General features: G+C 39.4%; 1 protein-coding gene across 1 annotated transcript in view; it reads right to left on the bottom strand.

The window, feature by feature from the left end:
• Window positions 1-203: 203 nt before the first annotated feature.
• LOC107565378 (transmembrane protein 132C-like) overlaps window positions 204-22,254 on the bottom strand; it is a 178,856-nt gene continuing 156,805 nt past the window's right edge. The window contains exons 6-9 of the mRNA XM_016250593.1: window positions 9,297-9,505; window positions 5,257-5,524; window positions 2,395-2,586; window positions 204-1,616 (exon numbers count right to left, since the gene is read on the bottom strand). Coding sequence (XP_016106079.1) covers window positions 498-1,616; window positions 2,395-2,586; window positions 5,257-5,524; window positions 9,297-9,505 — 1,788 coding nt within the window. The 3' untranslated portion in view covers window positions 204-497. The remainder of the gene's footprint in view (window positions 1,617-2,394; window positions 2,587-5,256; window positions 5,525-9,296; window positions 9,506-22,254) is intronic.

Genomic DNA, 22,254 nt, shown 5'->3' with positions numbered 1-22,254 from the left:
CAGTCAATGTTCAATTTGTGGAAATGCTTGGGTTTCCAGCACGCAACTGATATGTTTAAATGTCAGCTCTTTGAGATATTCACTCACAAAAAGGTACCACCACCAACCAGGCTTTAGTGTGATAAAACAAGAAAGAAAGAAAAAAAAACAAAATATATATATTTTTTAATATAGAAATGGAAAATCCTCTTCTTTGAAAAAAGAAAATATAGACATCTCAATTGAAATATTTCTCATAATCCAATGTTCTCACATCCTCAGCGGCTTCACAACCATCTCTGTTTTCCTTCGTTCCTGATGATGAACCCTCATGACAGTTGCCATGGAAACAAGACCAGATGAATGGCTTGTCTTTTCATGGTGAGATGTGAGTTTGTCTGAGTGTAGAAGAGTCAGGCCAACCCATCCACCCTCCACTCCACCACCACCACCTCCTTACCTAGAAGGCATATGGGTGAGCTAAGCTTTTGTCTGAAAAATACATAACTACAAGCCCACTATGCAATGTTCTTAGTAGCATTTTCGTTTAACCTTTCCATGTAATTTCGGAGCTCTTTGGAGTCCCCGAGCTCGATGTCTGGGCATACCCATTTGATGTCGTTCTGACCAATGAGAAGCGGGCTTATGGATGGGCAGCCATTGCTGGGCTTGCTATGGCTGAAAGTAGTGAACTTGACCCGTTTCCTTTTGGTAGTGGGTGAGTTTATGGACTCGGTCTTGTGATCTCTTCCAGTGCACCCTGAGTCAGAGGCCGACCTGTGGACCTGGCCTTGAACACTCTTCTGAGACGAAAGGCCATTGAGGAGCTGGCTACCTTCCTCCAGGCCCAGCCCAGAGTCCATGGTGCCTCCCAACTCCTCTTGATCCAGACACAAACCCGCCTGGCTTTCCAACAGCTCAGCGTCATGGCCTAACCAAACCCAGTCGTGGGCGTGAGCCATGGTCTCCTGGCCCTCCAATGGGAGCTGCTTGTTGCGATATTTGAGGGCGTAGGAGACGCAATTGATTAGGAATACCAGGATGGCCAGGCAGAAGACACCTAGCAGGGCGTACATGCCTATTTCCAGGTCTGTAAGCCCGCGGCGAGACTGCAGCAGGTCGTCCTCTGCGTTCCGTCCAGGTGGAAGGTCTGCTTGAGCTGGGAAATCAGAGAAATCCACCGGAATATCACCAGCTGAGAGCCTGTCGCCGCTTGCTTTTCCTGGAATGGAGGTTTTTATGGTGGTAGCGCCTCGGTTCATGATTCCAGCCTCCATGTCTGAGATCGAACCGCCGTAGTATGGGGCATTGGGCCTGTATCTCCTGTCGCTCGCGCTGTTTCCGGTCTCTTCTTCACGGCCAAACTTCACATGGACGTTTGCGTTGCCTGCGGCCAGAACTGTGCGCCGTTTGGTTTTTTGGCACGATTCGGGTCCATACATCTCCAAACGGGCCAACATGCCTTGACCTTCACCCCTAGCCACCACCACTGGCCACCTCCAGTTGGTGCTTTTCTTCACTGACACCACCTGGTCGTCCAGTGAGGTGGCCGTAAGGACGAAATGAGCAGGGTTATAGAGGTCAAGAGGGGTCATGGAGCCATCGCTGAACTGAAGCCACGCACTGACAAGGGACTCCTGGAAGAGAAACACAACATGAACAGATGCTCTCAGGTAATGCTAATTTCTTGCATCAACTATGCATGCTTCTTAACCCCATTGTAGGAGCGTTCAAAAGCTTTAAAAGTCCCCAAAACCACAATTCAAAGAGAACAGACGCGCCAATCAGCGGGAGATTCAACCAATCTGCCTGTTTTATGTCTATCTATGTGGAGAAGAGAGGAAACCCCTGCAGATGCAAAGGATTAGTGAAATCAGACTAATCAGAAAGGGTTTTAAATGTGAGATGACTCAGAATAAGTGGGCAGCCCTGAGCAGCAGGATCCACTAACAAACTGCAGCTCCTCATCAACATGCGGCCCATGTCAAATTACTTTGTCCATAATGACAGTGATTATAGTGATTGCACCTCATGGATAAAACAACCCTACATTACGGAGAAATGGACACGGAAGTACTGTATGCAAAACTGAGACCTGAGAACCAGAACACAATTCGCAATTTAACGGCATGTGGCTAAAATATTCAATGAGATTTCACAGTGGATACCCTGTGCACCACTCTACAAAAAAAACTGAGATGAAAAAATATAATTAATAATATTAATTAAACAATAATAGAATACAAATTAAATTGATAATAATAATAAACAAATAACAATGCTGAAAAATATGTATTATTCTAAATAATAATAAATAACTGATAATAATAATAATTAAAAACAACAACAACAAACATTATTAATATCATATATATATATATATATATATATATATATATATATAAATTAGACTACCTGATTTACACTGTGCATGGTCTCCTGTGTGGTAGCTGTGGCCACAATGGCCCTGTTGCTTCCTGGGCTGAGTTGAAGGTTCAAGGAAAGGCCAGAAACCAGCTGCACGCCCAGCTCCGTAATACTGACTTTATCATCCAGAACTCGGATCATCCTCTCAGCCAGAACAGAGTCTGACAATGGGGACATCACCTGGATAAAAACGCAGACAGATATGCTTCTGTTACATAACACTGTAAAACAACTGAAAATTCTCTCCTAGTTTCTCATACAAACTTTGTGACAAGAAAAAATGAGTAGGCTACATGCAATTTCAAGAATCTAAATGACAGCTGTCTGCCCTCGGCCATATGGCGATATCTGACACACAGGCAAGGAAATGACTTCGATACGAAATGTGATGAGAAGACTTCCTATCTGGATCAATTAATAGCAAAGCCGCCACCTCCGTATTTCCACATTCATTATGTTATAATGTAATGTCAGAAGCCATTTACTTCCTATCTGTAAATGGAACTTCTACTGTCACCCACGCGCACGGCCCGCACTTGCTTCTAACCATCATTTGCACACTATCTGGAAGTCCACAGGCAACAGTTTTTCACTCTAAAATGCAGCCATGTTAAGGTAAAGTAACAATTCGTGTTCTGTTTTTATATTCCGCTCTTATTCCGAGCGCATCCTAATTTGCCATTTGAATTGAGAGATTTATTAATTAGACATAAAATAAGAATAAGCAAGGGGAGCCTCGGGCATTACCCAATATTGCGTAAGACGCTACCCCAGTGCTCCACTTTTTATAAATAGAGAAGTTAGTGCTTGCTACACTACTTCAACAAATCTTTTCTTCCAAATAGTCTACTTTGAAACCAATTCTTGCTCTGATTTTGAAACAACAAGTATTTTCCCTCTTCTAATTGCAAGTAATTAGTCATTCAATTTAGTTTTAATGAATTGCAAAAACAGGTGGGCCCCTGTTGAAATTAAATAGCAAGTTTGGTCTAATAGCAAGGTGGACGATTGGTAATTTGGCCGTGGTTAAGTGGTGGGTTTTTGATTTCAGAGATCTGGATCTATAAAGCAGCACTTGTTTGCAGACTCCATCCCACCATTACTGGACTTTTTGTCTGATTTTAATTTTCAGCAAATGGATCAAATCGAAGCACTCTCCACCTGTGGCTCTGGCTTATACTTTTGCTGTCAGATAGCACTCTAATGGCACTTTAGCTTGTCGAGCAGGTGTATTATGTGTGAATGTATATAAGAAAAAAATGTGTTATTTTCACAGACTGACCCTTAATTCGTAGGTTTTAATAAAGGAGATTATCGTTTGTCATAAGAGCTGTGAGATGTGCAGACAGACAGCACACAAGCTGTGACAGAGCGGAGTGAGAGATGGTGTGCTGTCTAGCTCTCGTCTGACAGCGTACACATGTCACATCACAACTCGGACTGATTCACCTCTCATCCACACAGAGAAAGAGACAAATGACAGCCAGGATTTTCCAAAGAAAACAAGGACGTCCTCACATTTTATTCATGCAGTATAAACACAAGGGAACTGCGGCTTAGTCAGCTGTAACTGTCAGTTTTGTTCCTGACAAAATGGGCAGCTCTGGTTGTGGTGTGTTGAGGAAATTGCATAATATGCTAGAACAAATGAATCATGGAAAAAGATTTAATAATGCCAAAAATTCATAGATTTAGTAGATTATTATAGTAATGCAGCCGTGGTCTTCATTTTCTGTGAAGATATTAATTTTTTTAATAGTACATCATGTCACTTTTAAACATAATCACACATACAGTTTGTGTTCACATTGCAATAGTTTTTCTGCAATATATATATCGATATGAAAAAAAAAAATAATAATAAAAATCACCAGATGACTTGAATAGCTCTATTTGGAAAAAAATAATCAATGATTGGAGTGATTTTGTAGGTGAGTAAATCAGCATATAAAATAAACAAAGTACAAGCATAGACACATATAATAGAACAAAGATACAAATGAAATAAACAGTGCTTTATATTTTTCAGGTAAGTCTAACAGTATTCAGGTACAGAAATGGAATAATCAAATGTAAAATAACACTGCATAGTCTTCGCTGTATAAATAAAATCTAATATATCTGTGTTAAAGCTAAAAAAGTTCTGTTTTGTTGTTTGATTAACATGACATAAAGCAACAGGAACATTAATCTGCTGTGAACCAATATACTGTTAGTTACACATCCATTTTCTTTCTCAATTGTTTACCTTCACCTAAGCCATAAGCAACTGTGTTTACAAGGATACTTGCAGAGTCATGCATTCTGACATAATTTCACGTGTAGGCTATGTGCCATTTCAGGCACAAACAGACGCTGAAGTGAACTGAAGTGCATCTACACTGGACGCGAGCAGCGCGGCGCTACACGACACGACAAATCCCCAACAGTAAACTGATGCCTTGTTCTATTTATGACGTACTGACACAAAGTTCAAATGATTTTCAACCTTTGCTTTGTCGCATCAAGTTTAGACAGACTTGCAGTGTAGACACGGTGTCTGTGTGTGAGCAAAGTAAACAGCGTGTGTGTTCATAATTGAGCTCTATTTCGCGCTCGAATGTTTAAACTGACAGGACCTAAAACAGATGCAAATGATGAACCTTCACTGTATGATGGTTAAACTTTGCAATTAATCCAAGAATCACCTGCGTTTTGAACCCTGGTACCTGGTACATACGGAATAACGTTCAGTACACTAAACATCGCACATCCTGCGATGTGACTATCGTGGAATCGCACATCACGATATCGATGCTGAAACGATATATCGTGCAGCCCTACATACAGTAGATTCTTCCTGTTTCTCACCTGAACCTTGGTGATGCCTGTGTTCAGACCGATGAGGACCTGTTCTTCTGACAGCTTGGCCAAGCGTTCATCCACCACCCTTAAAGAGTCTCTCACTAACTCTGTCACGTCCACCTGCCAATCACTGCCCAAGAGGAAGTCTGGCTGGCCCTGCCATTCCTCTGGCTCTGCCTCAAAGTGTGTGAGCACACGGACGGTGGTGCTCTGGTACTGTGGACCACAGCTCTGATCCTTCTTGGCTCCTTCATCCCCGTCATCCTCTCCAGACCTGCAGTAAAAAGAGCAACCAATACCACATGTTACATCCCATCCTGCTGTGCCCGGTTAAGCATTATTTTCCAATCAGGACTATTCTATTCTATTCTATTCTATTCATTCCAAAATGAGAACATTAAACAGTTAAAAATGTTTATAAATAAAATCTATAATAAAAAATAAACAGAACAAAATTAGTGTGAAAAATAATATTTTTAGATAAAATCAAATTTATTTTCAAAGATTGAATTTTTTGAATCTTAATTTCATATATATATATTGTATGTAAAAAAGTCATATCTTAATATCTTAATTTCATATATATATATATATATATATATATATATATATATATATATATATATATATATGTGTGTGTGTGTGTGTGTGTGTCTGTATATACATATTCAACAAAATCAATGTAAAATTAGATGGTTGACAACAACAAAAATTTTCAAACATAAAATATTATATTATATTATATTTTATTAACAAAAAAATCAACCCATTAAAATTAAATAAGCTAATTTTGGACTTTAATCCACATTAAAATTATTATCTGATGAATATTCTGGTTGACACTCAAATCAAGTAGAAAAGACAAAAGACGTGAGACAAATTAAATGGTTGAAAAACATTTCCTATTCTATTCTATTCTATTCTATTTTAGAACAATCAAACATTAAAAAGTAAAAAATGTTTATATATAAAACATAAAAAATAAACAGAACAAAATTAGTAAGAAAAATTATATTTTTAGGTAAAATCAAAATTTATTTTCAAAGTTTTATTTTCAAAGATTCAAATTAATATTTTGAATCTTTATTTTTTATTTAAAAAATCAAATATGTATGTACACATACTCGACAAAATCAATGTGAAATTAGATGGTCAAGAACAAAGAAAAGTTTCAAACATATAATATTGTATTATATTCTATAAATAGGTTAATCTTGGACTTTCAACCACATTGAAATTATTATCTGATGAATATTCTGGTTGACACAAGTATAAAAAACTAAAGAACTGTGAAAAATTAAAAGCTTGAAAACATTTTCTATTCTATTCTATTCTATTCTATTCTATTTAAAGTGTCTAAGTGCTTGCTGGTGTCTTTGAAGTTTTTTTTTTGATGAAGCAATTATTGATATATAAAATACATTCAGGAACTCTGAAATAATTTTCTGAGGAAGAATTTGGTTGACAAATTCAAGTAGAAATGACAGAATTATAAAAAAAATTAAATGGTTGAAAAAAAATCATATTCTGTTCTCAATCTACTGTATTCTAAAATTGCTGCCTTAAAGATTTACGTAACTTAAAAGTGTAAAAACAAAAACTTACATTTACTCTGAATTTACTTTCTAAGAAAAAACAGAAATGAAAAAAAAAACAGAAATTATATAAATATAGAGCAGCGGCAGTTTTCAGCATCGCTTCAGTTTTCAGAGTCGCTTCAACAGGCTGTAAACGTGAACCCTTTTCACATTACAGTGATGCATTTCCTCTCCTCACAACAAACAGCCCAGCACCAGGTGAAAGGGGAAGGGGGGGCAGCGCTGACGGTTCCATTATTTTTAATGAGTCGAAGTCATCCAAAATAAAAAACAACAGCAGTGGCAGGTTAACATGGTGGCTTTGACCAGAGGGGAGGCCACGCTCCTCTAGACTTTTACACAACGACGCCTGACCGACGGTAGAAACAGCATGACATTTACAGAACACAGGTGTATAAACAGGGCAGGCGGCACTCAGCTGAGGAATGTCAGGTCACCGGAGGTCTCAGGAATAATGAGACCCAGTCTTACAACACAACCGCATGTTTCCCGCTCTCAAAACGCTATCTGAGACAGATACAACCTCAGGACCAAGGGCACATATGATACAACAAGGGTGCAAATTTAAGACTCGTCAAGTGTCAAATGTGAGTAAACATGGGTTTTTGATGAACGCAACTTGCCAGCTGGCCACTATCTTAAAGGAACTGCTCACGCATAAATAACAATTCAGTCAAAATGTATTCCCTCATGTTGTTCGAAACCTGTATGATGCATTTTTTTGTGGAAAACAGAAGGTATTTTGAAGAAGTCCAAAACAACATTGAACCACACTGACATTTTTCAAAATACATTTAATGCACAGAAGAAATTAAGTCATACAGGTTTGGAGTGGCATGAGGGTGAGCATTTTTGGGTAAACTACCTTTTTAAGAACTTTAATGCATACAATTTACATTGATATACAGACCAACTACTAACAAAAACATCTGTGCATCTTTTAATATCTTCAGCTTTAGCTTCAGTAGAAAATATATTTCATCTAGGAGATCCAGGTACCAGTAAGAACTTTCACAGTGATACCATTGAAGAACAATGGTGTCCCCCAAAAACCTTTTATTGTCTTTCTTAGTGTGAAGAACCTTTTAATAGTCAAAATAATTTTTCCACTACAAAAAGCCTTTTCTGCAATGGAAAGTTGAATGTTTGTCTAGAGTTTATTTCCTGCAGAACTCTAAGTGGCAACACATAATATGGAATATTCATCACCAAAAACCATCAAATGATTACATCAGGAACAAAATAATGACGTAATAGATAATAGAGACTCAAACAAGATGCTATGAGCCACAAAATGACTTGTTTGTCACTAGAATCACGACAGCATAAAGAGACAGACCATATTACAGTTTCATGGTAAGTAAGAAATATTTATGATTGCTGAACTTTCTCAGGTTTTTTTTTTTTAAAACAGAGGAAGCTCAGAGATGCTTAAATTCCCAAGTGGACTGGTGCAAGAGAAGGTCTGGTCATAGAATCTTCATACTGAGATAATGGAGAAGCGATCATTGTGCAATCAACGCATTTGCTTGCTGACAACCACACAACTTCTAGTATAACCACAATTATTCCACAAGACTCATCAATGCCTCGCAATTTCTCCACCGCTCATTCCATCTGTCATCCGTCATCCTGTTCTCACTTATCATGCACGAGTCAATCCGGCAGGATTGTTTCTGGTGGAAGAGTAATTAAAAATTATCTTGTGGATATCCGCAGCGCACGGCAGCATTAACCTGTGTGTTGTCTGGTGCTGGTGCGTCAGAGGCAGGTGTGCCTGAAGACGACCCAGCGGTAATTAAAAAGTCACCGTCCGCATCCTCCCCTCTCCTCCATCATGCTTTCCAGAGGGAGCTCCGCAACACGTCTGCTGTTACCCAAGAACGACAGAGCATAAAAATGGCTGAGGAGAGGCTGGATAAAGACAGGGCAGACTGACACCGGTGAGCTGGAGCGTCATTGGTGCTGTGCAGTACTGAGAGACTTATTACAGTAATGTATAAAATCTTTGCGCTTACAAATTACCAGCAGAACCATATTACATAACATGTGTGGGCTGTGCAGGATATTGTCTGCTCAGCTAAAGATTATACAACTTGACAGAACATAGTTTCCAGGCTCTTTTTATCTCAATTATAATTTATAGAAGTTATATAATTGTAACTCTCAAAAATAAAGATTGTTTGTTGGCCTGTGTGTTTCCATGAGTAACCTTTAGCATCCATAAAACCCATCAAACCCATCCTTTGCAGTGGTAAAGGGTTTTTTAGACTTTTCACTTAAAGGGTCTTTAGGAACCAATAAAGATTTTTCATTTGCAGCACCATAATTTGGTTATTTTTTGGTCATATAATATATTGTATTTGCAAATTACAATATGCTTCAATAGTAATGAACCCAATGAACCCAAGGTCAAATGTGATTCCTTGAAACAAAAACTTCGCTAACCTCTGGTTGGCAGCATCTACAGGAACTCTCCAGCTCCTGATCTGGCTAAGCTCTGGATCGGACATCTCGATCTGCAGGGGGAGTCGTGGCATCCATACGCTCACCTCCAGCTGAGCGCTGAGGTAACTGTAGGTGAAGTTCACCATCATCCTCACCCTCCCATGCGTCTCCTTGCCGTTGACGTACACATAATCACATCTTTCAGACACCTGAGAGACAGGAATACAAATCAGACAGCAGACAAAGCATTCAAGCAACACTGTATTCATAGCAGCACTAAATTAAAGAAAATTGCAGCCCTGGCCAAGGTGTCAGCCTACTTTTCGCTCCAATTTCCTGGTGACAATTTCAAATTTTGAAAGAGCAAAAAAATGAGGCCTCTTTTTGTGCTAATCAGTGCAATATGTGAAAAACAGTCTGGCCTTTGTGGGTTTTTTGTGCCGCTGTTATTCGCTTTTATTCTGAGCTTTAATGAGGAAGAAGAGAGATTGGATGGGCTTTGACTGGTCTGTCCAAGTATTTATTTCTGACTACAGTCGGTGGGGGAGTAGTTGCTGTTGATAATGAGTGTGTTTGGATGTCTAGATTTCTCAGGCTTTGAGGTTGAAAGAAGCTAAGCAGATGGAGGGATAGAAGAAGACAGAAATAAGCTAAGTGGTCAAGTTCTTCTGTTGCAGCAAATTAATTCATTTTTATTAACTTTCATAATACCTGGCGGAGAGAACCACATCTCATCCAATCAACTTGAGGGCTTCTTTAAAAACAACAGATGTGGATATGGACCAATGGCATGGCTTGATTTTTGAGCAGCTGCCCATCAGCTTAAAATGAAAGAGTGCCGGTTGTTTGTGAGATTTCCCTAATGCTGTGCCATTTTCCAGAGCATCATACTTGTCAATACCAGACTGCTATTTAGTAGCTGCAGTCAGTAGCCAAGCTTTCATCAAGTTCTCATTTGCTAACTGCTCAGAGTATACCAGGAATCAATTCCAGCTTTTTTCACATTAACTGTTTTAAAAGACAAACAGAAAACACAGATTTCCAAAGAAATGTCACTTCTTAATTAAGTGAAAACTTCTTAGTCAAGTTTTACACTGCTTTTCTATTTGTGAGATTGGGGGAAGTCAATGGTGCATTTACAGTATATGAGTTGTGATTAACTTTATTTTTTTGTATCCATTATACAGTGCACACTGAACCCTGTGAAATGAGCAATAAGTTGAATTGTGATAATGGCTACAACATAATTATACGTGTGAACTCAAAATCAAATCAAATAAATTACATTACAACATACATTGAAACAGAAAACAGTTGTTTAAAATTGTAATAATATTTCACAATGTTAATATTTTTACTGAATTTTTATAAAATAATTGCAGCCTTTGCATAAGACACTTCTTTCAAAAACAAAAGTGGTAGTGTATATTACAGATAATTAGGTTGTGCACACGTGATTTAAAATGATCTATTACTGTTTTAAAAAATAAAGTCTGTGTAATACATTGCGTCTGCAGAAAAGAACCATGTTTAAAGTAAATGTACATAGTGATTTGAATGGGCAACTGTTCTTGCTGAACAATTTAAGTGCTCAAATGCGTATTTAATTTGTAAACTTAATTCTTATATCTGCCACACATGGGTTTTGGAGGTCAGTGGATAAACACACAGATCAGCAATTAAAAACCAATATATGACTTGTTGGTCCAGTTAACAACACCTGTCATCTTTAAATATATATCCCTGCTGTGAGCTATGTCATAAAAATGTGGGGACAAAATCGGCACTGGAAAAAGTGACTAAATGTAAATTACGTCTTGGCTTGTAATAATGACCAACTGCAGTGAACTTAAATAGTACTATAATTCCCCACAGCAATTATATCTGTTAAACACCTGTTAAATCTGTTAAATTGTTTGGATCTGCCCATATAAATGACATAATAGACCAATTTGCAGTTTCACATCGACAATTGTATTCTCTACTTCCTCATTTACAGATTGTAAATCTCCCACAAGAGCCAGAGATCCTTAGAGGTGCTCTGGCAACCCATGAAGGGTATTGGTTTGGTTGTACAGGCTGACAGTGTGTGGAGAACATTGGTCAATCTAACTTCACTGCAACATGCCCTTCCCATGAGCATCTATATACACCATATCCAGCCTGGCAAGAGCATTAATCAGGAACATTAAGACTGCTGAAGAGAGGGACACTTACAGAGGACGTCAAGACCCCCGTGGGGAACTGTGTTGGGTACTTAATGACCCATTCAACAGGCACACGGAGAGACTGTGCTGCCTGACGCAAACACTGTCCCTCTCTGCCTGTCCATCTCTGACTGAGGTAATTAGCAGAGTGCATCTTGAGCATCACTAGACGCTCACCGTAAGGTGAACCCGATGTTTGGAGTAACTAGCAAAAAGCAGAGATGTTACAAACTAAAAACTGCAGTTTAATGGCACAAAACAGAGTAGCTTTTCCAGCTGCAAGAAAATGTTACATGGCTGTAGACTACTCACAGGATTGCATTTCACAGTAACTTTACAGCAAACTGAGAAAATAATAAAATGCATTCAAATAAAATTATATATATATATATTGCACAATTGGTGGCTGACTAAATACTTTTTTCCCCCACTGCATATTTATGTATGTGTGTGTGTGTGTGTGTGTGTGTGTGTGTGTGACCCTGAACCACAAATCCACGGGTATATTTGTAACAATAGCCAACAATACATTGTATGGGTCAAAATTATAAATGTTTCTTTATGCCAAAAATCATTAGGATATTAAGTAAAAATCATGTTCCATGAAGATATTTTGTAAATTTCCTACCGTAAATATATCAAAACTTTTATAAAAATGTTTTGATTAGTAATATGCATGGCTAAGAACTTTATTTGGACAATTTTAAAGGCAATTTTCTCAATATTTAGATTTTTTTTGCACCCTTAGATACCAGATTTTCAAACAGTTGTATCTAATATTGTCCTATCCTAAAACCATATATCAGTGGAAAGCTTATTTATTCAGCTTTCAGATGATGTATATATCTCAAAAATTTACCATTATGATTGGTTTTGTGGTCCAGAGTCAAATAATATAAAATCCTATTAAATAAAAATTTTACAACATTTTAAATGTTGCTGTGTATCACTATTTTTAGCTTTAACGGCAAGCAAAGACAATTTAGTGCGTTAAAATGAACTCCGATTCAAATTATTTTTCATTTGAGAAAATAATATTGAATGGTTTACATTTCAAATATTTAAACTATTTTTACATATAAATTCACAAAACACATTCAAATGCTGCCGTGTATCACCATCATCAACAAATAGTCAAACAGCTTCAGTGTAGTTTGCTCATTTTTCAAAAGGATTGCCTGACTATTCTGTACTTCTCTATGATGGCAAAAATGCATTAACTTTAACAGATTATGTTTCTTTAGTTGAATTTGAATCCATATCAATTATTTTAGTCCATATCAATTTTCACACACCATAGATTCCATTTCAAGTTTAAATAAAAGTGTAGTTAGCTTATATCGCCTTTGTAGTGCAGTTAAACTATCTTTAATATGAATTACTTGTAACTTAAGCTTCAGTTTCAAAGTAGGTTTTTAAACACTGGGTGAAACACCTTCCTGGACACACACATTTCTGTGTATGAACACACACAAACAATCCTCCTGCAGTGTGGTGATACGGTGTCATCTAAAAGAATCTGCTCCAGCTCTACAACTTACTGTATGTACCATTTTCATACCTCTCCTGACTTCTGTCTCTATCCTTTCCTATTTTTCCCTCTCTCATTACTCTCTCAGTCTGTCCATCTCCTTTATCTGCCTGTGCAGAAGATCTTCTCATTTGCCGGATTGTCTAGACAGCTTGAAATCCAAACACATCACAAAGAAATATTACACATCAAACACAACAACAGCTACATGTCTTTCCACTGGGTTTCATAATCTCGTCTGACACACATAATATCAACAGATGCTAATTGAAATGCCCTTAGGAAAAAAATTAAACATTAAATTGGGCTGGGAACTGTAGCAGGGAAATAATCAAAGATAAAGCTTTTCTCATTTGAAATTGTTAATCCAGATCCTAAACATAACTCTGGGATATCTTGTTTTACATTGTTCATATTTAACACTATAGTTAGTAATCACAATTTAGTTTATGATTAGCTATTTGTTGCTAAACAACTCACTGTAATATACTGGCACTGCATTGTTTCACACTGTATACCTTTGGCACTACAATTTGTGGTGTTTGGATCAGTGCTAAGTGATCCTACCCTTGCTCTGGTGCAGGTTTTTAAAAGCTAAAGCTCTATCGAAACCACCCCTTTACCCACACTGTAAAAAAAATCCTGTAAATTTACAAGGAAATTTAACAGTAAAATGCTGTTTTCATGTAATAACGGTAAGTTACTGTTTTTTGCAATGCATTGTGGGACAAAGTTGACCAGCACCAGTATGACACTGTTATTTAACAGCATAATACCATATTTTCCCTTGTACATGTGCGTATAGGAAGACATTTTGGTTGATCTTCATGAAGTCATTTTGCAGCTCTGTCTTTTATTGCACATGCACATATTTCTGCCTCATCATTTGACCAAAATCCACATTGGATCGCAGTCAGAAGTTATTACAAACACTCAATAGTGATTGATAGTGACATTCAAGTACAAGTGTTGTATTAATCTCATTAATTGTCATGTGTAGCTTGAAGCTTTCATTATGTATTTTATCAAACACATAAGTTTGTAAGAAACTGCCAAAAAGATTCCAAAAATATTTTTTATTATATAATGTACCATATGCTGATCAGAGGGATGTGGGTGGGATGTAATGCCAGAGTAATGTAAAGCCACAATTTACACAAAAGTGTTCAGATCATCTTTTTTTCCTGACAAAATCAATATAAAGTAACATGTCTATCAGCTGAATGTGAGCTTTTCCATATTCCAAGCTTGCCTGCTGCACTGGGGACATCACATTGCACGAGTCGTGAAAATTATGAAAATAAATCTAGGAATTATTTGATTGTTGGATTTTAAATCAGTGGGGTTGAGGCATCAAAAGTAACTAAGTAACTAAGCTGTTTTATGGATGGTAACTGTAATATAATTACTGAAATCTTATTAGTAATTAGTTACACTACTAGTTACTGCAAAAAGTAATATTATTACAGTAACTAAGTTACTAGTAACTAGTTACTGCCCAGCACTGGTCATATCACACACAAACTGGTAAGAAACTCTTTTTTTTTCTCTAACCCGCACATCCTAAACTTTATCTGAGTAAAAAATTACTGTGGAGTGATGTTTTTTATCTTGTGTGGTTCAAACCGTCCATTATCTGCTGCTGTATATTTGCAACCACGCATTTGGTTTTATCTGTAAGTTACACTTCGAGTACACTTCTAAATATTAACATACATTATAAAGAGCCAGCGAAGCGTAATTTGATGACAGGATAGCGTGTTTTAATCATGGAGCAGTAACCGAGCAAGGTATGATAGCAATGTTAGCTCGTTAGCATATAAGGTTACTCAAACTGCATTTGATTTGTTATTTACTAACGTCACACAATTTATGCAACGGACACATGTCCCAATCTTTATCTAAGCAAAAGATATGCGTGAATGAACAAAAATGTATAATTCTTGCTTGATTACTGTGAACGTGCATATTCAAACCGCTGCTAGCGATTGCAAAAATAGTGGCATGACAGATGGACAGGCGGAATCTGACGGTTTGATTTTATTTTTAAACTTTATTTCAATTGTTTTGTGGGGGATGTCTGTAATGAGTTAACTAGAGAAGCTATCTATTCTTTACATTATGTTTTCTTTGTCCTTGTAGTTCAACTACTGAAGACTGACTTTGTAGAGAAGCAAAGGACTCATTCTTTAAGAAAACGTAAGTTTGCCTATTGTTTGTTCAAGTAATCATTCACCTAAAAATGGTTTTCTCATCATTTACTCAACCTTATGCTGTCTCAAACTTGTAGGACTTTCTCTTGGAGGACAAATGAAGATATTGTTGTGGAGAAATTATGTCTGTTTTGACCATACAGTGGAAGACCAGTGGGAACCAAACATTCAAGCTCCAAAAGGAACATAAATGTATGATTAATCACCAGTCATTTTGTCTGATATCAAAATATCAGACCAAAGGACCACAAATTAGAGACTGTTCCATATATCATATGGAACTGTTCCTTATTGTCTCTGTACAATATTGGATTTTTTTTTTTTGCCATTTGCAGAGGCTGTCAGCCATCTTAAATTGTTTTCTTTACTAATAGATGTCTGCCACTCCTTCTGACCTTGAGAATATGGGTAACCTGCCTGTGACTCCTTGCTTGATCCTTCTTGGTAAGTATATCATATTAGATATGTCTGCATTTTGTTTCACTAAAACAAAGCTCACGCTCCAGACTGACACTACACTCTTAAAAATAAAGGTGCTTCAAAAGGTTCTTCACAGCGATGCCATAGAAGAACCATTTTTGGTTCCACAAAGAACCATTCAGTCAAAGGTTCTTTAAAGAACCATCTCTTTCTTACCTTTCTGTAATCTGAAGAACCTTTTTTCACCACAAAGAACCTTTTGTGAAACAGAAAGGTTCTTCAGATGTTAAAGGTTCTTTATGGAACCATTTAGACAAAAAGGTTCTTCTATGGCATCGTGAAGCACCTTTATTTTTAAGAGTGTAGTTGTTATTATAAGGAAAAGATCCACCTTAATGTGCCTCATACTAGATTCAACTTATTATAATCGCAGCATGTATGACCTATGCAGTGTATTCCAAATCTTCAGTTAATTACAGACTAGTTTTTGGTTAGAAATTGTTCGATTATCAAAATTATACACTGGAAAACGTTTAAAACTGAAACTTTTCTCTTCCTACTTTTCAGATACTTTATTGGAATTGTAATAATTTTACTTAGTTGTAAGGGAATTAATCATTATTAATTCATTCAGGTTTTGATAGGACTCGGATTTGAAGAGCCTAATTCAACCTAGAAAACGTAAGTTTGCCTATTGTTTGTTCAAGTAATCATTCACCTAAAAATGGTTTTCTCATCATTTACTCAACCTTATGCTGTCTCAAACTTGTAGGACTTTCTCTTGGAGGACAAATGAAGATATTGTTGTGGAGAAATTATGTCTGTTTTGACCATACAGTGGAAGACCAGTGGGAACCAAACATTCAAGCTCCAAAAGGAACATAAATGTATGATTAATCACCAGTCATTTTGTCTGATATCAAAATATCAGACCAAAGGACCACAAATTAGAGACTGTTCCATATATCATATGGAACTGTTCCTTATTGTCTCTGTACAATATTGGATTTTTTTTTTTTGCCATTTGCAGAGGCTGTCAGCCATCTTAAATTGTTTTCTTTACTAATAGATGTCTGCCACTCCTTCTGACCTTGAGAATATGGGTAACCTGCCTGTGACTCCTTGCTTGATCCTTCTTGGTAAGTATATCATATTAGATATGTCTGCATTTTGTTTCACTAAAACAAAGCTCACGCTCCAGACTGACACTACACTCTTAAAAATAAAGGTGCTTCAAAAGGTTCTTCACAGCGATGCCATAGAAGAACCATTTTTGGTTCCACAAAGAACCATTCAGTCAAAGGTTCTTTAAAGAACCATCTCTTTCTTACCTTTCTGTAATCTGAAGAACCTTTTTTCACCACAAAGAACCTTTTGTGAAACAGAAAGGTTCTTCAGATGTTAAAGGTTCTTTATGGAACCATTTAGACAAAAAGGTTCTTCTATGGCATCGTGAAGCACCTTTATTTTTAAGAGTGTAGTTGTTATTATAAGGAAAAGATCCACCTTAATGTGCCTCATACTAGATTCAACTTATTATAATCGCAGCATGTATGACCTATGCAGTGTATTCCAAATCTTCAGTTAATTACAGACTAGTTTTTGGTTAGAAATTGTTCGATTATCAAAATTATACACTGGAAAACGTTTAAAACTGAAACTTTTCTCTTCCTACTTTTCAGATACTTTATTGGAATTGTAATAATTTTACTTAGTTATTAATCATTTAATCATTATTAATTCATTCAGGTTTTGATAGGACTCGGATTTGAAGAGCCTAATTCAACCTGATTCGATAAATTTGATAATTTGATAGTTTACACTCTTATCAGCTACTCGGCCAGCGAGAAGTTGATGTCAGTGTATATTACCAATTGAAGATGTACATTTTGTATTCTCCCTGGCCACGGGTGAAATACAATTATGATAATTTGTCAGCTCTTAAAGAGAGGTAATTATTATGAGTAAGCTACGAGCGAGGTAGCAAGCAAGGGATCTTTTGGCAATAGAGTTGACACGGAAATTATATGACACCAGACAATTGAGTATTTATAAATGAAACATGAAATTTATTGGCTATTCTAGATTACATAAACTTAAGCTAAAACACACAAACATACAGTTCAGAGGAAGGAAATTCTGTTAACGGAGTTCTGAGTTTCATAGTTCTACCTCGTTTTCACGCGTGATGTAAATTCACCTTAAGAATTCACAGAGCAGAGAATCTAAATTCACCAGTTCAGCAGATTAGAGAGTTGTTTGTTTGGCTGACGCGGGCTTCCTGGAGGTCTTTGAGGGAAACCCCGTCACTGACTGGTCGGTGACGTCAGGATGACGTCCTTTGGGAACCCCTCGTTGGTCTGTGATGAAGCAGAGGCGTGAGCAATCTGCTGAGAGTCTTAGTGTGCAAGACTTTCAAGTTTGTTGACGATTTCATCGAAGTATCACTGAAGTGTTGAGTTTTAGATGGCTGGTCACTTTTGATGGTAAACGCGTGTGAGCACATGTGGGGGCTCTAACACAGCGACAGGCCAGAGCCACATTTTAATATCCTTATTTTCTCAAAAGGGGTAATTAAACACTGGTTAAAGTTGCACCGATTACATGAAACACGTCAAGCATATATATACAACATACAACCTACTATTTGTGATTTTATACTCTGATAATTTTATACTTTCAATGATTAGCAACGATTGTCAAACGAAATCTTGTCTCTTTCCTTTGGAATGCGGGGGAAAAGGGAAGGGTCCTTCGGTCACTCTCAGGTCAGACCTGAGCGTCTGCTGGAGAATCTCCTGCGGGACAGGGAACTATAAAGTTGTCTCTTTTGTTGATCGGGTTTTAGCAATTTATAATTCAAAGGGTCAGGGGTATCCCTATCTACTCCTTGCAAGCCCGTAAAATGCTTTTAAGCACTGTGAAAGTACTGTCTTGTTTGGCATTTCTTGAGAGATAGCCTGACCCTGCATGAGTTTGCATCTGCATCTGTTGGCTGGGAGTCCTTCGATTTGTCCCGATGGAATGTGAGGGTTTGATGTGTGTCTCCATCCTGTAGGTGGGTCTGTTGTGAGACATAGATCCTACAATGGCATCTTTTTCCACAGAATACTTCAGGCAGTTGTTGCCAGCATACCACTTTTTTGGAAAGCCAACTACTGGCTAACATGGCCCAAGAGAGCAGCAGAACGTCTCGGGTTACTTATGTAACCATGGTTCCCTGAGTAGGGAACGAGACACTGCGTCCTCTAGGGGTCGCTATGGGGAACGCCTCGTCGTGACTCGTATCTGAAGCATACATTGAAAAAACACCAACTCGTTGGCCGGCGACAGCCATGACGTCACTACCGGTGCGACTACAGTATAAATCGGTGCCGGGAGCTACACATCATTCACTTCTTCGTCTGAAGCTTGCGTCCGCAGCATGGCAAGAAACCTAGAGGACGCAGTGTCTCGTTCCCTACTCAGGGAACCATGGTTACATAAGTAACCCGAGACGTTCCCTTTCATGGGAACTTCGAACTGCGTCCTCTAGGGATCGCTATGGGGAATGGTATACCCACGCCACCATGCTGAGGGGAATGCAAGCCAGAACCATGGCGAGCACTAAATACCAACTCTACCATATTGCTATGGGAGTTGCCCCTGGGACGTTTAGACGGCTGTCAGTGACGTTATTCCCTACGGCCAAAGGCCTAGGCTACATACCCCAAAATACTTACCTGTTAGGGCCAGACTCCTGGGCCCGGGGTAGAGCTCAAGGCTTGGAATCAGAAACAGATTCCTTTAAGGGAATACGACCAAGAGCCTAGAATCATACTAGTCTTGGTCTGTCACACAGGGGCTACCGCACGTTTGTCTTGTGGTGAAGGAACTGTCTCAACAGATCCTTAGTAGCAATACCCTGTTAAGTAGGTATCCAGAGGATACATAGGGGGAGTGGTGCCCAAGGCAGAACCGGGGTTTTAAACCACTCAAAAAGAGCACGAAGTCTTGCGCGTAGCTCTTACCATACAGGATTTTTAGAAAAGTGGGCAAAGCATAACGTGCGCACTTACCAGCTATGTGGATTTTAGAAAAGTGGGCAAAGCATAACGTGCACACTTACCACTTATGTGGATTTTAGAAAAGTGGGCAAAGCATAACGTGCACACTTACCACTTATGTGGATTTTAGAAAAGTGGGCAAAGCATAACGTGCACTACACTTGCATACCGTTCTAGGGGTTCTCGTGGCACCCTGAAAAGGCAGCCTATAGATAAAAATAGCGTATCCCCAGACGCTATATCTACGGCTATAATGCTGGAGTGGCTAGCAGTAAATCTGTAGCTGGGGGAGAACATCCAACTCTCAATGGAGAGGGAGCTCAACCTACAGCATGTTCCCATGGTGGAACAGCTAGCAGTTATTCAGCTGAGGGAGCAACACACTCAGCTCTCAAACCGAGACGGGGCTCGACCTGCAGCATGTTCCAAACTGGAACAGCTAGCAATAGTTTACTTAGCTGTGGGGGCAACACACCTAGCTCTCAGTCGAGAAGGGGGCTCGGCCTACAGCATGTTCCAATGCAGGAACGCTAGCAGTAGTTTACCTTGGCTGAGGGAGCACAAACCCAGCTCTCAACGAGAGGGAGCTCGACCTGCAGCATGATTGAAAATCAGAGGGGTAAGCATACTGCAGTCTAGCCAAACTCTCATTCCAGGTAACCCTTTGATAAAAGGGGAGCATTGTCTCAATACTACCACGAGGACAGCCCATGGAGCGAGGAATCTAACTCCTCAGAGAGGATTAACGCTCGAAAGAAACATCATACTCACAATAACCCTCAATGGTGAGGGGGGGTGATGCCTCAAGGGGATATCCTGGTGATCGGGAAAAACCCCACAGGGCGATCCGGAACGGTAGACCAGTCAGGGTAGCATGAAAGCGTAAACCCCAGCCCGGACGTCCAGGAAATTTTCTGCAGTGACACCGGGGGCCTGATAATCACAAAACTCCCGCAGAAGCCTGTGTTATAGCCGCATGATCCAGGAAGTATGAAACAGAAACCTTACTTACCTTCTGGACATATCTCGACGAGTGAAATAAACACTGCAAGTCGAGCACCCGGTTTCTGAACCCAGCACGGGAAACACTGCAAAGAAACTAGCAGAAGGGTACACACAACCACCAATTCCATAGCACATACATATATTTATATACATATATTTAGACATGGATCGTACTCACCCACCACGGCTCCCGCGTTGGAGCTCTGTCCGGAAAAGCCTCTAGACCGGACCTTCAGTAAGGTGGTTACTATGATAACCATAGAACCAACCAAAACATCATAGGTCCAGAAGGAGACTGTTATGCAGGAAGCTTCCACCTGACCTCGGTCAGGTGGCGATATGGTGGTTACAGGGGAATTAGGAAGGGGAAGAAAGGGGTAGATGTTACACCCCCTGAGGAAAAGAGTGGATACCTAAGTATTACTCTGATCCGGACGAAAGCGATGACGCCTTGTCTGGATCACATCCCTCAGGTCCTGCCTACCTCCCTTCGACCCACGATACTTCCTACCCCTACCCGCAGGCGGAGGAGGAGCGCGAGTCGCGACACTAGCCTTCTGTGCTCGTCTCTGATCCTCAAATCGAGACGGACCAGGACCCCTGGGTTGTTCGGGCTCAGACCTGGACCTTCGCGGAATGAAGGTTTTGAAGGCCGCTGAGCGCGCCTTCGCCTCCCTGAACTTTTCGACGACCGCCTCAACGGATGTACCAAAAAGTTCAGAGGGCGAAACCGGGGCATCGAGAAGAAAACCCCTTTCTTTCTTCCCGATGTCTGCCAGGTTTACCCACAGCTGCCTCTCCGTTACTACCATCGCTGCCATAGATCTGCCCATGGCAGAGGCAGCCTGCTTAGTAGCACGAAGAGCAAGATCCGTGGTGCGGCGTAACTCAGCCATCTCATCAGAAGAAAGGCCCTCGCCTTTATCCAGGTCTTTCAGCAGATCAGCCTGGTATGCTTGAAGCACCGCCATCGTGTGCAGTGAAGCAACAGCCTAACCTGCTGCTGCGTATGCCTTGCCATTCATTTTAGATGTAGCTTGAAGAGGCATGGATGGCAAGGAGGGAGTTTTGAGAGATGATGTCTCTCCCATAGAGAGATAGCTAGCTAGCGTCTCTTCTACAGGGGGCATTCTCTCATAGCCGTTTTCGCGCACCGCCTCGATATTCGCATAACTGGTATGCTGAAACCGATGGATGCGTGAGGAAAACGGCTTCTTCCATTCCTTCTCGATCTCAGTATGGAGATCAGGAAGGAAAGGAAGACTCACCTGAGCTGGAGGGTTATGGCCAGAAAGATAACGTTCGTCGAGACGACCTCGCGACGCCACTTCCTTAGTCCGCATCCATGGCAAGTCAAGTCTTGCCGTGGCGCGACCCATAACCTCTAAGAGCTCATCATACGCAGGGCAGGAGGATTGAGAAGGCTCAGCCTCAGCTTCTCCGCTCTCATCATCCATTTCCTGCTCTCCCTGGGCTGGACCCAGCAGAGCACTGGCCCCTGGATCAGATGATGTAAAAGAGAGAACATCACCCCCC

The sequence above is a fragment of the Sinocyclocheilus grahami genome, unplaced genomic scaffold (genome assembly GCF_001515645.1).
Source record: "Sinocyclocheilus grahami isolate Dianchi unplaced genomic scaffold, SAMN03320097.WGS_v1.1 scaffold998.1, whole genome shotgun sequence".
Lineage (NCBI taxonomy): Eukaryota > Metazoa > Chordata > Actinopteri > Cypriniformes > Cyprinidae > Sinocyclocheilus > Sinocyclocheilus grahami.
The sequence above is the reverse complement of the archived record's forward strand: the minus strand, read 5'-3'. Positions and strand labels throughout refer to the sequence as shown.